At 43.2% G+C, this 19,663-nt stretch overlaps 1 protein-coding gene across 1 annotated transcript in view; it reads left to right on the forward strand.

Moving 5' to 3' along the window:
* The window catches only part of Kdm5b (lysine demethylase 5B), a 70,045-nt gene that overhangs the window by 47,301 nt on the left and 3,081 nt on the right, over positions 1–19,663 (forward strand). Inside the window, exons 13-25 of the mRNA XM_070041812.1 lie at positions 334–453; positions 2,055–2,249; positions 3,973–4,154; positions 4,279–4,403; positions 5,515–5,665; positions 5,813–5,927; positions 6,286–6,641; positions 9,464–9,602; positions 11,528–11,707; positions 12,476–12,634; positions 15,413–15,898; positions 17,974–18,085; positions 19,336–19,490. Of these exons, the coding sequence (XP_069897913.1) occupies positions 334–453; positions 2,055–2,249; positions 3,973–4,154; positions 4,279–4,403; positions 5,515–5,665; positions 5,813–5,927; positions 6,286–6,641; positions 9,464–9,602; positions 11,528–11,707; positions 12,476–12,634; positions 15,413–15,898; positions 17,974–18,085; positions 19,336–19,490 (2,475 nt within the window). The remainder of the gene's footprint in view (positions 1–333; positions 454–2,054; positions 2,250–3,972; positions 4,155–4,278; positions 4,404–5,514; positions 5,666–5,812; positions 5,928–6,285; positions 6,642–9,463; positions 9,603–11,527; positions 11,708–12,475; positions 12,635–15,412; positions 15,899–17,973; positions 18,086–19,335; positions 19,491–19,663) is intronic.

A 19,663-nucleotide genomic window follows, 5' to 3' on the forward strand; every position in this document is an offset into this window, starting at 1 on the left:
GTACACATGCATGCCAAGCCTGGGGCTTGAACTCAGGGCCCAGGCGCTATCCTTGAGCTTCTTTTGCTCAAGGCTAGCAATCTACCACTTGAGCCACAGCTCCACTTCCAGCTTTTTTTGGTGGTTAATTGGAGATGAGTCTCAAAGGCTTCCCTATCAGGGCTGGCTTTGAACTATCCTCAAGTCTCAATTTCCTGAGTAGTTAAGATTATAGGCTTGTGCCACCAGCACCTAGCTAAATCATTTTTAATGGGTAGAACTTCATGGTTTAGTATTTAGTATTTGGGGAGAATTTTAATAAGAATCTCAAATCTCCAATCTCTTTCTCTTTAGGTTTATCGAACCAATCAGTGTGCTGGGGAGTTTGTGATTACATTTCCAAGAGCCTACCACAGTGGTTTTAACCAAGGCTTTAATTTTGCTGAGGCTGTTAACTTCTGCACTGTTGATTGGGTATGTAATTGCTAGTTGGTGGGCATTTTAAAATTTACCATTTTCCTGTGGAAATAATGTAGAATGCTTTAAAAACGGTCCTTTGTAGACCTGTTTGAACCCATTGCTGTTCACTGGCCACACCACAGCAACAGAAAGCACTTATGCCACACTACTGTGTGAATCAGCCTTTCTTTTTATTGTTTTGGTGGTCAGATTTATTTTTATTTTTATTTATTTATTTTTTGCCAGTCCAGGGGCTTGAATTCAAGGCCTGGGCACTGTCCCTGAGCTTCTTTTCCTCAAGGCTAGCACTCTACCACCTGAGCCACAGTGCCACTTACGGCTTTTTTGTTGTTGTTGGAACTCTGGGGCCTGAACACTGTCCCAGAGCTCTTCAGCTCAAGGCTAGCACTCTACCACTTGAACCACTGTACCCACTTCTGGTTTTCTGGTGATTTCTTGGAGATAGGAGTCTCAACAGTCTTTTCTGCCTGTGCTGGCTTTGAACCTCGATCCTGAGATCTCAGCCTCCTGAGTAGCTAGGATTACAGGCATGGGCCACTGGCGCCTGGCTCACTTTTGGCTTTTTAAAATGTGGTACTGAGGAATCAAACCCATGGCTTCATGCATACTAGGCAAGCACTCTACCTCTAAGCCACATTCCCAACCTTTTTTTTTTTTTTTTTTTTAGATTTTTTTTTTTTTTTATACCTAAGCAGATCCCAGATTCATGGGTATAATGCATCTTTTTGTTCTGGAGTAACCTGTCTTGTGGCAAGATTTTTGTGATAAAAAAGTTGTTTTATGTTCTGGCCTTCTTTTTTTGTCGGTCATGGGGCTTGAACTCTGGGCCTGGGCACTGTCCCTCAGCTCTTCAGCTCAAGGCGAGTGCTCTACCACTTGAGCTACAGTGCCACTTCCGGTTTTCTGGTGGTTTATTGGAGATAGGAGTTTCACGGTCTCTCCTGCCCGGGCTGGCTTTGAACCACAATCCTCAGATCTCAGCCCAGGTGTGAGCTACTGGTGCCCAGCTTGGCTGAAACTTTCTTTTGGACTGGTACCAAACTATTGCAGTGTAAAAGTTTGTACCAGCATTATTCACAACACAGCCATTACTGGCACATTTGGTTTCCAGTAGTTATGAAATCGACATTTTATTTGGATTAATACTTCTCATTGATCTAAAGAGAACTGTGTAGAGCAAGTATGTGTGGTATTAAAGCTAATTTCTAACTTAATTCCAGTACCTTTTTGACTAATAGAACTAGGATGTATCTATACCTATTTTCAATCATACAGATTTTGCTGTTGTATGTTCCCTGAAACAGGCTAAACCTGTTGATTGAGTACATCTGTTTCAGGAAATGTGTGAATTTATACTTCTAGTTTCATATCATGGTGCACATTCATTGTTAATACATTTTATTTCCAGGCCATTTTTCAATTCAAGTACCTAATATCTTTGGATCATCAAGATACAAAGATAAGTACGACCTAAGACCTTGCAGGAACCTGGTGTTAGGGTGGAAGTGATAGGTGTTTTGATCCAGGTTGCAAGACTTGATAATACTAGGGAAATAGAAGAAAGATGAGCTTCATGTCTTTTTGTGTTGGCGCAGCTACCATTGGGCCGGCAGTGTGTGGAGCACTACCGCTTGCTCCACCGCTACTGTGTGTTCTCTCACGATGAGATGATATGCAAGATGGCTTCTAAGGCCGATGTGCTTGATGTTGTCGTGGCCTCCACCGTTCAGAAGGACATGGCCATTATGATTGAGGATGAGAAAGCTTTACGGGAAACTGTCCGGAAATTGGTAAGGCTTCTTGTATGTTATTGGGCTTAACTTGTTGAAGTCTCGTGTGTGTGTGTGTGTGTGTGTGTGTGTGTGTGTGTGTGTGTGTGTGTGTGTGTGTGTGTGTGTGAGTGTGTGTGTGTGTGAGTGTGTGTGTGTGTGTGTGTGTGTGTGTGTGTGGCTTCTTGTATGTTATTGGGCTTAACTTGTTGAAGTATTGCGTGTGTGCGTGTGTGTGTGTGTGTGTGTGTGTGTGTGTGTGTGTGTGTGCGTGCACGCATGCGCACTGGTTCTAGGGCTTGAATTCAGGGCCTGGGCACTGTCCCTAAACTGTTTTGCTGCTCAAGGTCTACTTCTAGCTTTTTTGGGATGCTTAATTGGAGATAAAAGTCTCATGGAATTTCCTGCTTGGGGTGTCCTTGAATCTTGGTCCTTGGATCTCAACCTCCTAAGTAGCTATAATTTCATGTATGAGCTGTGCCCAGCTACAAAGTCTTTTTTAATCATCACTTCTAGATTAAAATGAAGAATCCATTCATTATCATTAAAATCCATTCATTATTATGGTTAGAAGAGGAATATAGCCGGGCACTGATGGCTCATGCCTATAATCTTAGCTACTCAGGAGGCTGAGATCTGAGGATCATGGTTCAAAGCTGGCCCAGGCAGGAAAAGTTCATGAGACTCTTATCTCCAATAAACCACCATAAAACCAGAAGTGGTGTTGTGGCTCAAGTGGTAGAGTGCTTGCCTTGAGCTAAAGAGCTGAGGGATAGTGCCCAGGCCCAGAGTTAAAGCCCCATAATCGACAAAAAAAAAGAAAAAAGAAGAAGAGGAATATAATAACAACAAAAAAAAAAGAGCTTGTTGTAGTTGTGGTTCATACACTGACTTGACCAGCACTGCCATTCTGAAAGTTGGATTTAGGTCTAATTGCGGCTAAAGAGAATAGATAGTAAAAGTTTGCCTTAAAATGAAAAAATATGTCCTGGAAAAGCCTCTAGAAGCCAGTTGAAGTTCATTGGCTTAAGACTTCATTTTCCTTGACAGTCTTTTATTTAGGAAATGCTTTCTTATGATTTGTTTCTCCTGTTGCTCAAATTTTCTACCCTATTAAGTAGATAATGATTCTCTTTCAGAGAGCTCAAGTACAAGAGTTAGGAAACCATTCAGTGGATAATTCCTGCATGGTCATTTATCCTACTTACTGTGTACCCCACGTTGGCTTTGAATTCCCTATGTAGCTCATGGTGGCTACATCATCTTGCCTCAGCCTTCCAAAGGCTGAGGTTCTGGGCATGCGCCAGCACATGGGGCATGTTTTTATATTTTCCACAGATTTCCCCTTGTGGCTCTCTGAAACCCTGTGCGACATTCATTCTTCAGCAGTAGATAGTGCTTATTTATGGCCCAAATATGGACAGGGCCAACCTGGAGTAGGATAAACAGCAAATCTCATGGTATTCAGTCTTAGTTTAAAACATTTCCATATTTAGATCAGAATAGCTAAACCTAATCTCTTTTTGAAAAGGAGTTGTCCATAGGTAAATTAAATATAACTGTATTTTCTAGTCCCTTGTTTAATAGTTTGTATTCTATACATTGTAAATAATGCATCTATGTTTTTGTAAGGTGCTTTTTTTCTGTGTTATTAGATTGTAAAATACTCACCTATTTTGTATGTGTCTTGAGGGTTGGTAGATTATACTGTTTTTGAAAGTCTCTAAAGAACACTTTATTCTAGGGAGTAATTGATTCTGAAAGAATGGACTTTGAGCTACTGCCAGATGATGAGCGACAGTGTATAAAATGCAAAACGACTTGCTTCATGTCTGCTATCTCCTGTTCTTGCAAACCTGGCTTACTTGTTTGCTTGCATCATGTAAAAGAATTATGTTCCTGTCCTCCTTATAAATATAAACTGAGGTAAGTGCAAAGAATGTTTTTCCCCCTTATCAACAGCACTAAATCCTTACTAAGAGCTCAGAGATGTCAAGTATAACACATACCTTTTCCAGAGCCAGATGTGTCAAGAGTTGTTGTTTTTCAGGTACAGATACACTCTGGACGATCTCTACCCCATGATGAATGCATTGAAACTTCGAGCAGAATCTTACAATGAATGGGCCTTGAATGTGAATGAAGCTTTGGAGGCCAAGATCAACAAGAAGAAAAGTATGTGGTCTAGAAAGTTTCTGTCTAAGCAGCAAGTTGGGACTGAGTTTTACATTATAACAGAACAGGTTGTTCTTACAGCATGGCTTCATTACTGTCCAGCTACTCTGTCAGTGTCTTGAGGTCATTGGCAGAGGTTTTATAGCAAAGAGCGTCCATACATCAAAGTGGAAATCTTAATGCAAAAATTTTGCAAGATGGTCTATTTAACAAAAACCTTACTGTTAGAAAACAGAAGAGCCTATATGTATTTCATTTTTAAAAACTGATCTTGTAAAAGGCAGGATGACAGGATATTTATTTGGCATCTTTGAAATGTTGGCTTAACACTTCTTAGTTCTAATCATAGTTAAGGTCCCTGGAACTTGTAGTTACATTTTCCTTTTTGATGGTGCTAGGATTTGAATTCAGGACCTCATGGTTACTCAGCTTCCTTGGTCAGCTGAGTACTCCTAACACTTGAGCCATGTCTCCAACCCTGCTTTTTTTTTACTGGTTATTTTTGGAGATGATATCTTACAGACTTTTCTGGTCTGGTTTCCTTCCAATCTCAGCTTGAGTAGCTAGGATTATAGACCTGGGCCCCAATACTGGCTGGGCAGGGTCATACCACTGAAAATCACCACCTAACCAGGTTTTTTCCAGAATGTTTTCTCTTTTCTTTCTGTAGAAGAACAGGTAACTTTCTCTTTGATGTAGGAAAGGGAGCAATATCTTCCTTAACTTGAGTTACTTGACAACTACAGAATGAAATAAAGGAGAACAAATTGGGTCAGGCCACAGTAACAGCCTCTGCACACTGTGCTTTCACATATTGGTGGTGTGCCTGTGTGTGTACGTTAACTCATCAAATCTTAAAATTTCCATATCGAATACCAACGCTAGACACATAAGAATTTCTTGCCCAGACACTTCTCCAAAACAACAACAACAACAACAAAAAACAAAACAGGAACCAGGTGAACAAATGTATTGAAGGCCTGAAACGTGCTATAATTTTTAATTACATTTATGGATCAAGGCTGACATGCATACTCCCCCTCTCTGTTCCATAACAGTAATAATAGAAAGGATGATGAATAGAAAGGTGACTTTTTTCCTTTCTTGTTAGGCCTGGTCAGCTTCAAGGCTTTAATTGAAGAGTCAGAAATGAAGAAATTTCCAGACAACGACCTATTGCGTCACCTTCGCTTAGTTACACAGGATGCAGAGAAGTGTGCTTCTGTTGCCCAGCAGTTGCTTAATGGCAAAAGGCAAACGAGGTGGGTGCTGTGACTTCCTTGTGTTTGGCTCTGTGGCTGTTGAACCTGTTGTGACTGGCTTTAGAGAATTCCCACCTGTGGTGTGGGAATCTGTGGGTGATGAACATACATGTCCTCATTCAACTTCCTTGGCCATTGTCTTTGTAGATACCGATCTGGTGGAGGAAAATCCCCCAATCAGCTGACAGTGAATGAACTCCGACAGTTTGTGACTCAGTTGTATGCTCTTCCATGTGTTCTCAGTCAGACACCGTTGCTAAAGGTGAGCAGAAGGGTGTAAATCAACTTGGTTGACATTACTTAGTGGTCTTCAGTAGATAGTTTGTGTATTTGTTTGCAAAGTATTTTACATAACACATTGAATGTGTGGAAAAAATAAGCTGACAAAGTTGGAAATTTTCCTATGAAAGGGATTAGCTCGTATTTGCAGTTGCTGTCCAATGTATGGTTGTTTTTATCAGATGACATCAAGTATTGCCTCAACCATATGATGTGTAAAATCAAATGGATGGTTGAGGATTACATGGAATATGAAATTAAGATTCTAAGTCTGAAAGAAAGAAGCCTATTATTGATCTTACTAAGTTGTCTTTTGGTTTTGCTCCTTTATTTTCTGTTAGGATCTGTTGAACCGTGTAGAAGATTTCCAACAGCACAGTCAGAAGCTGCTCTTGGAGGAAATGCCCAGTGCTGCCGAGCTGCAGGACTTGCTGGACGTCAGCTTTGAGTTTGATGTTGAACTTCCCCAGCTTGCTGAGATGCGTGTCCGTCTGGAACAGGCTCGATGGCTAGAAGAGGTGCAGCAAGCTTGCCTAGACCCCAGCTCCCTTACTTTGGATGATATGAGACGTCTCATAGACCTGGGGGTTGGGCTGGCCCCCTATTCAGCAGTGGAAAAAGCTATGGCCCGGCTGCAAGAGCTGCTAACTGTGTCAGAGCACTGGGACGACAAAGCCAAGAGTCTTCTCAAGGCCAGGTAGAAAAGCTCGCTTGCATTTTTCCCTTGGGGAAGGTTGCATTGGCATTTGGCAAGTGTTCATTTTGCTGTAATCATGCATTTAGAATAGATAAAAGATCTGAGCTACATGGTCTTGCTTTGGGACTTTGGTAAAGAATATTTTTGTCAGTGGCTTAAACCTAGCTACTCAGGAACCTGAGATCTGAGGATCCCACTTAGAAGCCAGCCTGAGCAGAAAAGTCCATGAGACTCTTATTTCCAGTAGACCACCAAAAACTCAGAAGTAGAGCTGAAGATCAAGTGGTAGATCACTAGCTTTTAGCAAAAAAGCTCAAGGATCGCTCCCAGACCCCCCAAGTTAAAGCCCCAGGGTACCCTGCTTCCCCTCCCTCCAAATATATTACTTTTTTCTTGTTTTACTAATTATAAGAGGAATTAAGTAGACATGGTTTTTCTGGAGATGAGATATGAAATGAGAGAAGATTACAAACCGGTGCATCTTTTTAAACCTTCCTCTTAGCCAAATACCAGTGGCTCATGCCTGTAACCCTAGCTACAAAGGAGATCTGAGGATTGATTCAAAACCAGCCTGGGCAGGAAAGTTTGTGAGACACTAATCTCCAATTAACCACAGAAAACCAGAAGTGGCGCCATGGCTCAAAGTAGTAGAGCATTAGCCTGCGCAAAAAAGCTCAGAGACAGTCCCAGGTCCTGAGTTCAAGCTCCATGACTGACTAAAAAAATAAAGACACCTTAAGAGCCAGTGAATCTTAAAGAGAAATAGTTGAACTTACATGCATTATTCTGTAAAATGGAGACCAGGCAGATTAATTTTCAGTGGAGAATGACCCATACATTTGTACTGTTGCTTAGAAAATCAGTAGACTATATTTGAGAAATGAATAGGACACAGGCTGGCCATCTGAGGTAGAGTCTCTCCCTAATTTACTCACTCGGACAGTAATGTATTTATTATTTTTTTTTGTTGGTTGTGGGGCTTGAACTCTGGGCTTGGGTGCTGTCCCTCAGCTCTTCAGCTCAAGGCGAGTGCCTTACCGCTTGAGCCACAGCACCACTTCCATTTTTCTAGTGGTTTATTGGAGATAAGAGTCTCAAAGACTTTCCTGCCCGGGCTGTCTTTGAACCACAATCCTCAGATCTCAGCCTCCTGAGTAGCTAGGATTACAGGAGTGAGCTACTGGCGCCCGGCTGTATTTATTAATTTTTGTGCTTGTACTGGGGCTTGAACTCAGGGCCCTCCCACTTGAGAGTTTATTTAGTAAAGAGAAAATAAAGGCTACTCAGGAGAGTGAGCAGTGGGAACCCAGTGGGACCCAGAAACTGTTCACTGATTATCCACTGCATGATCAGGGACTGTTTGGATATTGTCTGCCTCTCCCCCTCTTTTCCTCCCTCCCTCTTGGCAGTTTGTGAGATGGTGATTGGTTTGTTTCAAACAAGCCAGATCATCCCCTGGGTAGTGGCTACCAGATTGGGATGGAGGGGGCAACCTGGCCTGGAGCAGTTGTCCGATGTTTTCCTTCATTTCCTCCCTTTGAAGTTTCCCTGACTGCTGTCGGGAGTGTTCAGCTCTGTTCTGGCTACTTCCTGCTGAATGGGGGTGACAAAGGGGGGCCCTGACAGCTGCCAGAAGAGACTTGGAGCCCAGGGACGTTAAAGCAGCTGTAGTGATGCCAGTACTTAATGTTAGTTTTTATATCTTACTATATTTTATTATATTTATATTTTATCATATTCTATTTTATTTTTTATATCTTTTTTGTAGTTTGACCTAATTTAGGTGAGAAAACACAAACTTACTGATTTAAACACATAAGGACTCATGCTTTTGCTGTGTTTTCGTTCAAGTTTGAACCACATGAGTTTTGCTGGTTAATTGGAGATGAGTTTCACAGATTTGTCAGTGAAACTCTTAGATCTAGCCTCTTGAGTAGCTAGGATTATAGATGTGGGCTAGGGGTACCTGGCTGTGACAGATCTTATTGATCTGGTTGACAACATACATCATAAAATTTAATTCTAGTTTATTCATTTTGTTTGTTTTTGGTCGGTTGTGGGGCTTGAAGACTAGGCCTGGGCGCTGTCTCTGAACTCTTCATTCAGCTCAAGGCTAGTGCTCTATACCACTTGAGCTGCACCACTTCCAGCCTTTTCTGCTTATGTGGTGCTGAAGAATCAAACCCTGGGCCTCATGCATGAGAGGCAAGCACTCTACCACTGAGCCACCTTCCCAGCCCCTGTCATTCATTTGTAATCCTAAAATAATGGTCATTGAACAAAGAGGGTAGAAAAATTCTGATTCTGTGCTTTGAGCATGTTAACATGGAAGAAATAGTTACCTTTTAGTTTGTGTAATACCATGATAAAGTCAGGCACAAGTAGAACTTAAATTTCCTTGAATCACTTTTTTTTTTTTTTTTTGCTTTTAAATCTCAGTCATGAAATTACTTAATTTCCTATGTAAAAAGGCTCACTTGCTATACTGAATTTATTTTTTGTTTTTTTTTATTTTTGGTCAGTCGTGGGGCTTGAACTTGGGGCCTGGGCACTGACCCTGAGCTCTTTTACTCAAGGCTAGATAGAGCTCTACCACTTTGAGCCTCATCTCTACTTGGAGTTTTCTGGTGAATTGGAGTCTCATGGACATCCTGCCCAGGCTGGCTTTGAACCATAATTCTCAGATTTTAGCCTCCTGAGAGTAGCTAGGATTTGCAGGGGTGAGCCACTAGTACCTGTCTCATCATAAGTTTATTTCTTTGTCTAATCATTGAGAAAATGAGCTGTCAAATGCTGAAAAGCTTTGTGTTTGGTTTCCTTAGACCCCGGCACTCACTGAGCAGCCTTGCCACAGCAGTAAAGGAGATTGAGGAGATCCCTGCCTACCTCCCCAATGGGGCAGTCCTGAAGGATTCAGTGCAGAGAGCCCGGGACTGGCTGCAGGACGCAGAGGCGCTGCAGGTTGGTTTTAAAGATGCTGGGTGTGAGCTCTGGGTGTGTTCCCTGGGTGTGTGCGTCAGGCTTTGGAAAGTTGTAAGGGTGTTAGGGCGGTTCTCTTCTCACCATACACATCTAGTGTTTTTGGAGTTGTGAATTCTTTTCAGCCTTTTGGAGGCATTTGGAAGCTATATTCTGATGAGCTGCCCAGATCTTTAAAAGCATAGATCATTGAACCGTCCCTTTCAGGCGAATGGGGATTTCTTCTTGCTTGCACATTGAAGGAAAATAGCCAAAACTGAAGTTGTGAGAGAAGGTATACTTTTGTTGTTGTTGGTCACGGGGCTTGAACTCTGGGCCTGAACGCTGCCCCTCAGCTCTTCAGCTCAAGGCTAGCACTCTACCACTTGAGACACAGCTCCTCTTCCAGCTTTTTGCTAGTTAATTAGAGATAAAAGTCTCACAGACTTTTCTGCCCAGGCTGGCTTTGAACCATGATCCTCAGATCTCAGCCTCCTGAGTAGCTAGGATTACAGGCGTGAGCCACTGTAAGATAAACTTTTTAAAACTCTGTTATTTGTTGGCAGATCAAGTTGGAGGTCAATCAAGAGTAGTAGACACAGTAACTCTGTGTATGATAACATGGCTAAACTAGGCCTTGTAGCAGGCCCAGACTTTTCATTAAGTAGTAACTTAAAAGTAACCTCCCAACTGTTCAGAAAATGAAGCTCAGAAAATTTTATATTGAGTGTGCTTTGTCATGCAATATTTGTGACATTTTGTCTGATGTTATACTAAGTGACTTGCGTGTAAGTTTAAAAAGAGAATTAAATTCACTTGTAGCATTATTTAGATACAGATACTGGGGCTTGACTCAGGGTTGGTACATTGTCCCTTAGCCTTTTCACTCAAGACTGACACCATTTGAGTCATGGTTCTAGTTCTGGCTTTTTGTTTCATGGTTAATTGGAGATAAAAGTTTCACAGACTTTTCTGTCTGGGGCTAGCTTTGAACCAGGATCCTTAGATCTCAGCCACCTAAGTAAGTAATAGGATGATAGGCCCAACGTCCCCTTTGAGCCACCCCAAGTTGTTTTTCTAATCCACTACCACATGTTACACCAAATTAGTATATCTCCTTTAAGTTTCTTTTAAACTGTACCCTCTTCTCTTCCTCCTTCTATTGTCTAAAATTGTTATTCTACCTTTTGGAATTGTCTGGTTAGTGTTTCTCATTGGAGTTAGTTTCAAAGCCTATTAGAGTCAATAGTTAAATATGAATTCAGTAGTTAGTAGTGGATTCAGGTTGAATATGTTGGATGAAACAGATCTAGAGTTGGGCAGTATTGTTTACTTGGTACCGCATCAAACCCGGAGACGGTTCTGGATGACCCCCCCCCCTCCCCTTAGTGCTGCTGTTTGTCCATTGTGTTAGAGCAACACTGGGGAATTTTTTTCCCCTGTAACATATAGTGCCTTTATTCTCATTTCCATTGGCCTTTATTCTCAAATCCTGCAGCACAACTAGTAGTAGCATCACCTAGGAAATTTTAAAAGTTGCACATTTATGGACCCATCCCCTGACCTACAGAGTCAGAAAGAACCCGGGAATGGTTTTAAAGCTTTTTGGGTGGCTGGGCCTTCTCAGTTCAGTTTCCTGAATGACTTATATTATTGGTGAATGTGTGGAAGTAAAAAAAAAATTTTTTTTTAAATGGCGGCTTGATACGTAGCTCCAGGTATCCTGGAACTTTTGGGCCTCCTGCCGTAGCTTCTTCTGGGTGCTGGCATTATAGACAAGTGAGGTGAGTGGATTTAACAAAGGACCCGTGTGCCCCCTGTGAGGGCTAGGTTCGCTCGCTGTAAGGGGAACAGTGTTGCAATCTGAATTGGTCCATTGCTCACTGAATTTTTTTTCCTAAATGGTTTAATTTTTTCTAATTTACCAGGCTGGAGGACGGGTGCCAGTGTTAGACACACTCGTGGAACTTGTTGCAAGAGGCCGAGCAATCCCAGTACATTTGAATTCTCTGCCAAGGCTAGAATTATTGGTAGCTGAAGTCCACGTTTGGAAAGAATGTGCCGCGAATACATTCTTGACTGAGAATTCTCCATATTCTCTCTTAGAGGTAAGTTTGCCACCCGTTCTTCTTCAAAAACTTAGATCTTCAAGTTTGGAAAAACACATAGGTCATCTCAGGCAGGTGGCATCTTGTTGAGTCTGTGCTATGTGAGTTGGTACAGCAACCTTTAAATGTTTTCTGGATGTATTTTAGGATACATGCACTATTGAAAGAATATATTTTTTCCTATTAGGTGAAGTTGAACTTCGGTGAAATTGATTAATGCTTAGCCTTGTTTCACTATACCTGGCTTTAGCCTGATTGATACATGCTCCCGTCCACGTTTCATAAAATGCTTTAGTTGTACCTTTTTTGGGGTGGAGGGGGTGGTTTTGAAGTCGTCGGGCCTTGTGTACTTGCTACACCATCATCCCCTGAGCCACAGTTTGAGCCCTTTTTGCTTTAGGTTTTCCAAGTACTGTTTAACATTGCTGTCTCACTACCTTCAGACTATCATCCTTCTACTTGCACCTCCTACCTGTCAGGGATTACAGACATGGACTACTAAGCTCAACTCTAGCTGCATTTTTTGTATTTTCTATAAATGAAGCTAGTTCTTAAGCATTTTTATCACTGAGAACAGGCAGGCCTGCCTGCTTGCCTGCTTTCCATTCTTCCTCTTTTCCTTCTTCCCTCCTTCCTAGTCTTCTTGCAGCCTCAGGGCCACAAGTTTCAGAGAAAAAGTTGTTCAGGCACATACCTGTCATGCCCTTAGACTTTTGTTGTTTTATCTGAAATTGACTTTACTAATGGTTGTACTTTGCCCCACGTTAGGTGCTGTGTCCTCGTTGTGATATTGGCCTTTTGGGATTGAAAAGGAAGCAGAGAAAGTTGAAAGAGCCCTTGCCAAATGGGAAGAAGAAAAGCACCAAATTAGAGAGTCTGAGTGACCTGGAGAGAGCTTTAATGGAAAGCAAAGAGACTGCTTCAGCTGTGCGTAGTAGGAAGTTTTTCTTCTCACTTCTCTTTTGTTGGGGAAGAATTTCAAATCCTTTGGCTTTATTAGGAATATTGGAAAGGAAAATAGAATGATTTTTTAAAGTGTAATAGATTTAAATGAGAGATGCCAGGACTAGTGGGTAGAGCTCAGTGGTAGAACACTTGCACTGCGTTCCCAAGGCCCTGGGTTCAGTCTCCAGCATTGAGAAATTGAAATGAATGAATGATATACCCTTAGTCCTGGATGTGGTGGCACACAGCTCTAATCCCAGCGCTTGGAGTTTCAGCAGGAGGTTGGATTGTGAGACCTTGAATAGATGTGGGAGTGGATTCTTGTGAGTGGTAACACAGTTGGTTGAATGCATCATGTTCAAGAAATGAGGCCTTATTGAGCACAGTGTCAGGGAAGATAGAAACAGCAATAGTTGTGTGATTTTCTTTTGTTTTGACGTGGGGTTTTGAATGTTTCTAATGACACAGCATTGCCTGTTGTAGAGTAAGAATACAGTCTGTGGTGCATAATGACAGGATGAAGCTAGGACATGTATCCCTGAGTGTTGTGTCACCACACGAGCATCATGGAATGCACTTGCACAGCCAGCCTGGACACAGTGTAGTAGATGGTGGTGGTTGTATGCCTGGTCCACGTGCCTGTGGGTAGAACTAAGGTGAATGGTTTCATTCTTAGGCTGGGGTACCTTTCCCCCATGTGTTCTTTTGCCACTGCCTGCCCTCTTGTGATGACATGGATTCACTTTCATTCATACATGTACTCATAACTTTATCTTGTACCTTTTGGAGTACACTTGTATATCTCTAACAGAAATGTACACCACTCTGGGATTTCAGATTTTTAATTTTTTTTTTTTGTGCCCATCCTGGGGCTTGAACTCAGAGCCTGCGTACTGCTCCTGAGCTTTTGTGCTCAAGACTAGCTCTGTGTCACTTGAGTCACAGCTCCACGGCTGGCTTTTTGGTGGCTAATTGGAGGTAAGAGCCTCATAGATTTTCCTGTCCCGGCTGGCTTTGAACTAAAATCCTCAGATCTCAGCCTCCTTAGTAGCTAGGATTACAGGTGTGAGCTACCAGTACCTGGCTTCATTCTGGGATTTTTAATGTAGCTACTTTAGTTTATTATTATATCTATGATTCATTTTTAAAAGATGAATTGAGAGTTATAGTTCCTCTCCCTTAAAATACACATGTATGTCTGTCTGAAACCTTGCCCATATGGTACCTTTCATAGTTTCTAGTCAATGCCCACTTAGTATATGGGCATTTGGTTTAAGAACTTGATTTTGATTATGGTAGAACCCTCTAAGGTTTATTTTCTATTTCTGAGCTCTGGGAAGAGGTACCTTGTTATCAATAATCCATATATTACTGAAGAATGCATTCATCTATTAAAAATAAGTAAATTTTATTTTACTGTACCAAACATTTGTAACTGATTTACTTGTAGATCTTTCAGGTTGTCCCCAAATCCCTTATTAATACATTTTCCTCCCCCAATCCAAAAAACAGATAATGGAGAATTCATTCTGGCCTTCACACAGGGTGAAGTTGGGTCTAAAGGTGGCAGATGTGATCAAACTATGGCAAATGAATGTTTTGATCATTTGGAAAAGGAAAATAAGTTCTACAAACCTGTAATGTTTGTTTTTGGAGAGAACAGTTCTGAAAAACGTTTCCTCCCGTGGATTTGTTCTCTCTCAGTGGTGTGTCAGGAAGGCTTCATTGTCCAGCTTTTTGTTGGCTGTCCATGGAATTACACTGAGCATTAAGTTCAGGGTGGAGGGCTGTTTGAGTCTGCCACCTCTTGAGTGCTTTTCCTTCTTGGCACATAACGAATAAGAAAGAAATGTTGGCCTGCTTATTTACTGCATGCCTTGTACGTGTAGTAGGTGCTTAGTCTGCATATGTCATAATTCTGTTTATGTACTGCTTGCAAATGGTGTTTAGAGAAATATGTTCAGTAACACTCCAGATTATGACTATACACGATTCTGTTTATGGGTATCTGTGGGTGCTTTTAAGTTATTCATACAGGTTGAGCTCAGTGCTTTCCTGGGACTCGCCTCTCTTCAATAAAAAAGGAATAAATGCTTTACACATGAGTACATTGCGGCTCTGCACTGGAGGGCCATACAGCAGAGGACTTGCTTCTTTGCCTTTGTACTAATGGTCTCACTGTGTGTGTGTGTGTGTGTGTGTGTGTGTGTGTGTGTGTGTGTGTGTGTGTGTGTGTGTGTGTGTGAGAGGGGGTGGGGGAGAGAATATATGAGTGTGACTACCTGGTAAAGTGGTTTCACAACCATCCATCTCACTACCTGTAGTGTGGAAAGGAAGGCCTGTAGTGGTGCAGAGCACCTAGAGAGGTGGGCTACATGTGTAGTGCCTCCTCTAGGAGACTTTCTATCTTAAGTACTTTCTACAAGAATGCAGACACTAGTGGAACTGAAAACAAGTGGAGGGCCAAAAGCAAAGAACCAAATGCCTGCAGATTCCCTAGCTAGGAGATGGCTGCGTGCAGTGCCGTGCTGTAGGCTGAGCAGGCCCTCACACGGTTACTGTGCCAGGCCCAGCGAGTTCTGCTGGCCTCGCGGTGCAGGCGCGCGAGGTTGTCAGCCCTGGTGTGTGCATGTGGAGATCCAGCCTTGGTTAGTGTGAGCTGGAGCCAGCTGAGCGCAGCCCCTACTTTGAAGCTGGCACGGAGTCTGGGGGTGGCTGAGATGTCTGTGGCACGTTGTTGACAAGTCACCTCCCTTCCAGATGGCAGCGCTCGGGGAGGCTCGCCTGAAGGAAATGGAGGCTCTGCAGTCGCTCAGGCTTGCCAACGAAGGGAAGCTGCTCTCGCCTGCCCAAGACGTGGAGGTGAAAGTGTGTGTGTGTCAGAAGGCCCCGGCCACTCCGATGATCCAATGTGAACTCTGCCGGGATGCTTTCCACACAAGTTGTGTGGCCGCGCCCAGCACCCTGCAAAGCCCCCGCATCTGGCTTTGTCCCCATTGTCGGCGGTCGGAGAAGCCCCCGTTAGAGAAAATCCTGCCCCTGCTGGCCTCCCTGCAGCGCATCCGAGTCCGCCTCCCCGAGGGAGATGCACTTCGGTACATGATCGAAAGAACCGTGAACTGGCAGCGCAGAGCCCAGCAGCTGCTTTCGTCAGGGAATCTCAGATTTGTGCCGGACCGTGTGGGCTCAGGACTGTTGTACAGCAGATGGCAGGCCTCCGCAGGACAGGGATCAGAGACCAACAAGGTGAGCCTGGACTTCGCGGGTCCTTGGCGCCTGCACAGCTCTGAGCCTTTCTCCTGACCCTGTAGCTGTCTGGGGTGGCTCTTCCCTTGGTGGTACAGCTGCCATCACCATCGCCTGCCTCACTTCCCACCTGCAGGCCGCGCAGGGCCGTCATGGCTGATGGCTTCCTCTGCTCTTGGGTTCTGTCGCTATGGAGTGCATGCTCGCCTTCTGATACGGACAAGTCACTTTCTTGTTTATATTTGTGTTAACCTATAGATGTATTTTCTTTCTTTTTTTGGTCAGTTGTGAGGCTTTAACTTGGCCTGGGCGCAGTCCCTCAGCTCTTCAGCTCCAGGCTAGTGCTCTACCACTTGGGCCACAGCACCACTTCTGGTTTTTTAGTGGTTTATTGGAGATAAGAGTCTCACGGACTTTCCTGCCCGGCTTGGCTTTGAACTGTGATCCTCAGATCTCAGCCTCCTGAGTAGCTAGGATGACAGGTGTGGGCCACCAGTGCCTGGCTATATTTTCAAGTTCCACTTGTCTGAACTTCTTTTTCCCTCATGTAAGTCACTGGAGGGACACAGCTTCCTGCCTTCAGTGTTCTTAGCCTTTGAAGATTAATCTTTGGGAGTGTTGGAGTCCTGTGTTTCTTCAGAGCAAAAGGTTTGGGTTTCTGTGGTTCTTCTCCTGGGACAGTAGGCAATTTCTGTTTTTTTATCCATGACTGTAGGGAAAGAATGTGAAGAAAGCACAATGAGGATGGTATATTCAATCTTTTTAGGTTGATATTCAGTTGTTTGTTTTCCAGTTCTGGGGTTTGAACTTTGAACTCAGGACCTGGGCGCTGCCCCTGAGCTTTTCTGCTCAGGGCTAGCACTCTACCTCAGCTCTGCTTCCAGCATTTTTTTTTTTTTTTGGTAGCTAATTAGAGGTAAGAGTCTCATGGACTTTCCTGCCCAGGCTGGCTTCAAACTGCATTTCTCAGATCTAAGCCTCCTGAGTAGCTAGGATTGTGGTGTGAGCCACTGGGACCCAGCTAATTAATTAGTTTTAGTTTTTAATAAGCTGGGCATACACATATCTATAATCCCAGCTACAAGGGAGGCATTGGTCACTTGAGCCTAGGCTGGTCAATAGAGAAGAGCCCATCTCAAAAGAAAAGACAACTCCTCAAAATTTTAGGCTGGAGATTTACTCCAGTGGGAAGCACTTGCCTAGCATGTGTTCTGCCCTTTGTTCAAAACAGCACTATATAGAAGAGGAGAGGGAGAGGAGTTAGTCACAGCTCCTGTGCCATATGAACACAGACACTGGAATTACATCTTCATCAGATTAAAGGACCGAACAGTGGCCTCTGTCGTATTTCTTGCCAGGCTTCTGGAAATAAAATGCTTTGCTGTGATACATAACAGAAGATCGATTAACTATTTGCTGCATAGATGAGTTGTGGCTGTTTGGGCAGCCCACAGCAAGTCTTATTGTCTTTGCCCAGGGTATTAACTTTTATGAGTAAAGGGAAAGGATATAATTGTTAGCTGATTCAGAGTCAGAGAAGTGTTCCTCTGATTCCTTTAATAAAACACTAAGAAAATGGGAGGGAGTTGTTTGTATGATTTCTTTTTTCTTAAAGATTTTTTTTATTTAAGTAGTTGTACAAAGAAGTTCCCATTCTACAAAACAGTTTATTGTAGCTTCTTGTTTGGTTTACTCAAAGGGGTACTGCCTGGGTTCTCATTATAACCTTTAATAAGGATAAAAAGGTTATGATCTGTTAGTACACAAAGAAAAAATGGCTTATTTCCTAGTAGTCTTTGCTTCTCTGAAGTCAATCCAAGTAAAGCTGGGAAGATTAAAAGCCTGGTGTTAATTTGGCCAGTTCTCAGATGCCAGGGGACGGACTTCCATTGGGGATAGCAAGTGTTTTTCCTAGTTGCTTGTTACTTTTGGTGGGCTGGTAGGAGCCTGTGGGCTGGTAGGAGCCTGTGGGCTGGTAGGAGCCTGTGGGCTGGTAGGAGCCTGTTCAATCCTTTTAAAAAAAAAAAAAAAAAAAAAAGCTTTGTTAGAAAAAAAAAATGTTTTTTTCCCATTAGGTTTCTCAACCTCCTGGCACAACGTCCTTTTCCTTGCCTGAAGATTGGGACAACAGAACCTCATATTTACACTCTCCCTTCTCCACTGGACAGAGTTGTGTCCCCCTCCACGGTTTGTATTTTATCAATACTGCGGTCTTGCAGGCCCAATAATAATAAGTTGTCTCTGTCATAAATGATCCGGGTACCAAAGTACTTTATCCGTAAATGCAGGACATGGGTCAGTGTGCATTTGCTACTCAGGGAAATGATAAGTTCCTATTTGAAGGTTGGCAAATGCACAAGAAAAGAGAAGACCCTTGTCCCTTGTGTTCAGGGATGAAAGGACTCGTCTATGACGTCTACGTGTGATACTAAGTCATGGGCTCCCTTGTTTCAATTCTTTCTTCTTTCTTGTTTTTGATGCCAGTCCTGGGTCTTGAACTCAGGGCCTGAGCACAGTCAGTGAGTTTGTTTTTTTTTTTCTCAAGACTAATGTTGTACCACTTGAGCCACAAGTCCACGTCTGGCTTGTTGGTGGTTAATTGGAGATGAGAATATTGGGACTTTTCTGCCTGGGCTGGCTGTGAACCCGAATCTTTGGATCTCAGCCTCCTGAGTAGCTGGGATTACAGGTGTGAGTCACTGATGCCTAGCTTTGTTGTTTCAATTCAGTTTTTGAGTGGTGCACACCTGTCTATGTAGCAAGCATAAATAGGTAGACAGTGGCTAGGCCTGCCTGGGCATACACTTGAGACCCTATTTTAAAAATGAAGATAGATAGAAAGGGCCAGGGGCATGGCTTAATTATGGTAGAGCATCTGCCTAGCCAAGTACCAGGTCCTGAGTTCAACCGCCAGTACTACTAAAAACACACAAAACAAGGCGATAGTCTTGTAGAGGATCTTGGCACGTTTGAAGCCTACCTCCTTTTTTCTTACCAATAAATGACACTCCATGAGTTTTGCCTGAAGCTTCGAGGTGCTTGCTGCTCCGCCATTCCTTTTCAGCGTGGGCCGAGTCATGTGGTCAGAACTCCTGCCCTGAGCGCCAGCCTTGTTCTGTGCATTCAAGTAAAAGTTGTCATGGCAGCAGGCACTATCTCCTGCACCCATAATAAGCAGGGAGACATTCTGGTGGAATGAATACATACCCAGTAAACAGGGGTCCTAGGAATTGTAGTTTGGGGTATGTGTGTGAGTTGTATTGTGTCTCTAGGCACATTGAATGAACCTAACTTGGACTGCATGCAGTTTAAGAAAGAGCAAGAGGAAGTAGGGGAGGGGGCATTCCTTGTGTGTGTGCCCCGGCATTTCCCACACTGATGTGCATGTGTGAAGCATGCTTTGCGGTCATCACTTTGATGGGTCTGGTCTTCCACAGGCATCAGTCCAGAAGTGAATGAGCTGTTGATGGAAGCCCAGCTGCTCCAGGTATCCCTTCCTGAAATTCAGGAACTTTACCAGACTTTACTTGCAAAGCCAAGCCCTGCTCAGCAAGCTGACCACAGCTCACCTGTTAGACCCAGCAATGAGAAGGTGAGTGAGGGGAGGCGGAGCCTGTGGCTGGGCCATGTGGTGTTTCTCCATCCCAGTGGTTTGGTGTAGAAGATGGCTTGGTGTCCTTGATCCAGGAAAGATGCAAACTGGATATCACTTCAGCAGGATTCATTCACAGCCTGGATTTGAGTTCTAAGTTACATGAATTTTTA

This window comes from Dipodomys merriami, unplaced genomic scaffold (genome assembly GCF_024711535.1).
Source record: "Dipodomys merriami isolate MVZ:Mamm:240054 unplaced genomic scaffold, mDipMer1.0.p SCAF_31, whole genome shotgun sequence".
Classification (NCBI taxonomy): domain Eukaryota; kingdom Metazoa; phylum Chordata; class Mammalia; order Rodentia; family Heteromyidae; genus Dipodomys; species Dipodomys merriami.